Here is a 4,179-nt window from a genome sequence, read left to right as displayed (position 1 = left end):
TAAGTAGTTATTTGTTTAATCAATAAACTGTGTCAGTATAACACTTTGCGATGACTTTTCGTACGTTTTAAATTTTACACTTTTGTATGTAAACAAAAATTATATCAGCTGTTCGTCTAACTTGCAAGTTTCTGCAAATTTTCTGTTCGCGTATTATTTTGGATATTTCTCTCTTGTGAGAGAACAGATGACATTTCGCCGAAATTTGGCAGTTGGTTGGTTTCTGCTGGAGATTTTAAACGAACGCACCTAATATATCCAAAACCATAACCTCTGGAATTTGATTATACAACAAAATAAGCGAATATGCGGGGTTACTCTATTACAGAATAAGAATATGAAAGGAATGATGGAAAGTATTAAGTAGCTAAGGTTTATTGCCGTTTAGCTTTATTTAACAGATTTATTACTTTTGAAAGCAATATGCACAAACATACATATTTACATATCCAAGTGCATTCACGCATTCCATTGCATTATGGTGGGTAGACCATGGATTTGAGGTATAGAAATATTAAAATATTTGCATAAATGTAGCCGCAAGTGTTGGCGTGATAATAACCCAATGCAAGAAAAGGAAATTAAATTGACTTCTGGCTAACTAGGAGAGCAACAGTAGATACCTACTTCAGCCGCACTGCGCCTTTTGTAAATACATATGCATGTATGTACATATGTACATAAATAGGGCGCTCAAATAGCAGCTAGCGCCAGTTATGCATAAAATTTAGCCTAATTTATGTGATGGGTTCTCAAGGACTTTGAAGGTAAAATTGTCTAAACAATGATTACAAAGCAAAAGCACATAAAGGTAAGGAAACGGCGTTAAGAAGACAATGTAGCCGCTACAACAACAACAACAAGACAATTGCCTGCGAGATTTGTAAATTGAACGCATCAACACATTTCGCATTTATGTATGAGAAAACCAATTTGTTTTGGAGATGATAACAATTTTACCTGACAATCTGTATGCGTGATTATTTTTGTTTCTGCTTCCTTATACCACCTTTTCAGCGTTTGGATATTTAAATAAAATTACTATTTGTTTAACATATCTACAAATGCGCGTGAAAACTCTAGAACGAGGCTATGGAAATTTGATTATTTATCAATTTCGAGTTAAATTAGTATGTATGTCATACATATACATATGTATGTATGTACCTATCAATATTTTTAGGATATTTTAAGAATGAAGAGGCCATGGTTACTCATCTGTGTATTCGATTTTATGGAAATCCTTATTTGCAAACAAAGTATTTTGACTCTTACCGTAATCTGCTAAATTGCCGTAATCTAGCCTTCAATGTTGAGTACTTGTGCATTGTCTGCTAAGCATCAGATGTGCAACACATTTGCCTCTTTTGGAAATTTGCGCAGGTAAATTCCATATGGCGGGAAATCTTGACACGAAGGAATCTGAAATCAGCAAATTGAAGCATTTGCAGGTAAACTATAGACCTATTAGCTAGCTTACCGGAAAGGTATAAATATACGCTAAAACTAAAGCAGCACTCTTAGTTTGGTCGCATCAGTCGGTCTTTCTCTACCAAGAAAGCAGGATAAAGAAAAATATATATATGTATATCAGTCTGACAAACGGTCAACAGCAGCCACTGCTGGCATGTAGTGTCTACTAAGTAAATAAACGATTTCAGTGAACTCTTGCATTAAGAAATCAACGCGAACGCAGCAATAAACCATTTAAAATTAAAATTACATAGCATTTTATAACTTTTGTAAAATACGGCGGATATTTAATTGTGCTNAACAAAGTATTTTGACTCTTACCGTAATCTGCTAAATTGCCGTAATCTAGCCTTCAATGTTGAGTACTTGTGCATTGTCTGCTAAGCATCAGATGTGCAACACATTTGCCTCTTTTGGAAATTTGCGCAGGTAAATTCCATATGGCGGGAAATCTTGACACGAAGGAATCTGAAATCAGCAAATTGAAGCATTTGCAGGTAAACTATAGCTATTATTAGCTAGCTTACCGGAAAGGTATAAATATACGCTAAAACTAAAGCAGCACTCTTAGTTTGGTCACATCAGTCGGTCTTTCCCTACCAAGAAAGCAGGATAAAGAAAAATATATATATGTATATCAGTCTGACAAACGGTCAACAGCAGCCACTGCTGGCATGTAGTGCCTACTAAGTAAATAAACGATTTCAGTGAACTCTTGCATTAAGAAATCAACGCGAACGCAGCAATAAACCATTTAAAATTAAAATTACAAAGCATTTTATAACTTTTGTAAAATACGGCGGATATTTAATTGTGCTAAAGAGCGGAAGTTAAAAGTGCTGCCACTCTTATGTGCGCTGGCGCCCTCTAGCGCGTAATTAGGCAGCACCAAAAACAAACAGAGCTGCGTCTTCATTTGTCGTCGTCTTGGCAGCACTGTTAGCGTGACTTTTGAATTAAAAGAAAAAAATTCGTAACATTTTAAACGCTTGTTATGGAAGACGATTTTCAAATCGAATTCATGTCGCTGCCACTGGAAGATTTGCAGGAACATTATGGAAAACTGTTTGAGCGCTATCGCCAAATGCGCGATGATGCTGAGGCAGACACCCAGCGTATCTACGAGTTGAAGCGTAATCTGGAAACTGCATATGCCGCCGAAACGTATCTATCGCAAGAAATTGAAGAGTTGATGCAAACGCTGGCATCGATCGAAAAGGAGAACAAAGGGCGATCAAAGGCACAAATTGAATTGGAAGATTTACGCCGGCAGCATCACACATTAACAGCAGACTATACCACACTGCAGCAGGACTTTGCAGCGGTGCAGGCAGAAAATGCTGAATTGCGAAAACAATTGGAAACTGTAAAATCGGCAAAAAGGCTGAGTTCCTCTTCGCTGATTGGCGCGGGTACGGAAGAGCTCACAAAGCAAATAGCAACTTTGGAAGGCGAAAATTTTGCTTTGATGCAAAAGTTGGAAGATTTTCAAGACAATATTGTCAAGCAAACTATGACTTTGGCGGAGCGAGAGGTGAGTGTAACTTGTGCGAAATTTAAAAAAATGCCAATAAATATGTATTTTTATACCACAGAGTAACATAGAGATTTTACGCGACCAAGTGAACTGCCTGGAGGAGAATTTGCGCTCAAAGCGTGAAGACTTGGATGAAAAGTCTGGCTTACTGGAGAGCACGCAAGAACAGCTGGCGGACGCTAATGCACGTTTAGCACTGCTAGAGACAAAACCAGAGGGAGTGGGTAAGCATACAGAGAGTGCATTCCGTTTCATGACAAGCAAAATTTAATATCAACTTCTTTTCAAAAGACCGCAAGGGTAACTCACTTTTTGCCGAGGTGGACGACCAACGGCAGGCCATGAAAAAACTACTAGCTACACAAAAGAAAAGTTACATGGACATGAAGAAAATTTTCCATGATAGTCAATCGGAAATTAGGCGCTTAAAGCGGGAAAATATTGCAATGCATACTGAGCTGAGGGAGTGTAGTACCATATTCTTTGCGGCTGATCGTACATATCAAAGTAAATATTTTTTTTATATAATAAACAAATGTAAATTTATATTTATACACTACAGATAAGCTGAACGAACGCATACGCCAGTTGCTCAGGCAAATTGAGGAATTAGAGAAGCAATTGCATGTGACACAGGATCGGCTACGTGACTTAGCCGCTGATAAAGGTGTAGCGTGGCTTGATTCAATGCTGAGTTTTTGCAAGTACGCATTACCTGTTAGAGTTGTAAATTGTGTTACTCGTTTAAAAAGCGCTGCTTGGAAAATATTTAGTTATAGTCGGCTATATTGTGCAGTAGAGATGGGCGTTGCGCTTTGTTTTTAGATGCATAATGATATACCTAGTTAAAAACACTTCACCTCCATCGTTTATATTCCATCATTTTTGTACATTGTGTGTTTATTTCAGTTCCTTTATAAATTTGTTTATTGTAGGTTTATTTAAGCTCCTTTATAAATTTGTTGGCTTTTTGTGTTTATGGTTAAGGCTTGTGTGTTCTTCACACAGAAATTTTAACTTTCACCACCCATTTATTTAGACAAGAAACTGATGATCTGAAGACACAACTTCATGCCGTGCGGATTCAGAAAGCAAGTTTGGAAGAGCAGCTACGCAACGTGCAACAGGAGATGACACGGTATGTAGCTTTAATGTATTAAAAAAAAAAA

At 37.3% G+C, this 4,179-nt stretch overlaps 1 protein-coding gene across 1 annotated transcript; it reads left to right on the top strand.

The window, feature by feature from the left end:
* The first annotated feature begins 2,184 nt into the window (after positions 1-2,184).
* On the top strand, positions 2,185-4,173 carry LOC108374160 (spindle apparatus coiled-coil protein 1 spindly). Its single transcript, XM_017630129.1, has 5 exons — positions 2,185-3,007; positions 3,069-3,234; positions 3,302-3,517; positions 3,573-3,714; positions 4,050-4,173. The coding sequence occupies exons 1-5, from the start codon at positions 2,468-2,470 to the stop codon at positions 4,168-4,170; spliced, it is 1,185 nt and encodes a 394-aa protein (XP_017485618.1). The 5' UTR covers positions 2,185-2,467; the 3' UTR covers positions 4,171-4,173.
* Positions 4,174-4,179: the final 6 nt, after the last annotated feature.

This window comes from Rhagoletis zephyria, unplaced genomic scaffold, assembly GCF_001687245.7.
Source record: "Rhagoletis zephyria isolate East Lansing unplaced genomic scaffold, Rhagoletis_zephyria_1.1 Rzeph_scaffold_07415, whole genome shotgun sequence".
Lineage (NCBI taxonomy): Eukaryota > Metazoa > Arthropoda > Insecta > Diptera > Tephritidae > Rhagoletis > Rhagoletis zephyria.
The sequence above is the reverse complement of the archived record's forward strand: the minus strand, read 5'-3'. Positions and strand labels throughout refer to the sequence as shown.

What these genes read in the sequence shown, in the direction of transcription:
- LOC108374160 (XM_017630129.1), top strand. Translation starts at nt 2,468, where the DNA reads ATGGAAGACGATTTTCAAATCGAATTCATGTCGCTGCCACTGGAAGAT. An exon ending in GACAAAACCAGAGGGAGTGG is followed by an intron (nt 3,235 to 3,301) that starts GTAAGCATACAG and finishes TCTTTTCAAAAG; the next exon opens with ACCGCAAGGGTAACTCACTT. An exon ending in TCAATGCTGAGTTTTTGCAA is followed by an intron (nt 3,715 to 4,049) that starts GTACGCATTACC and finishes CCATTTATTTAG; the next exon opens with ACAAGAAACTGATGATCTGA.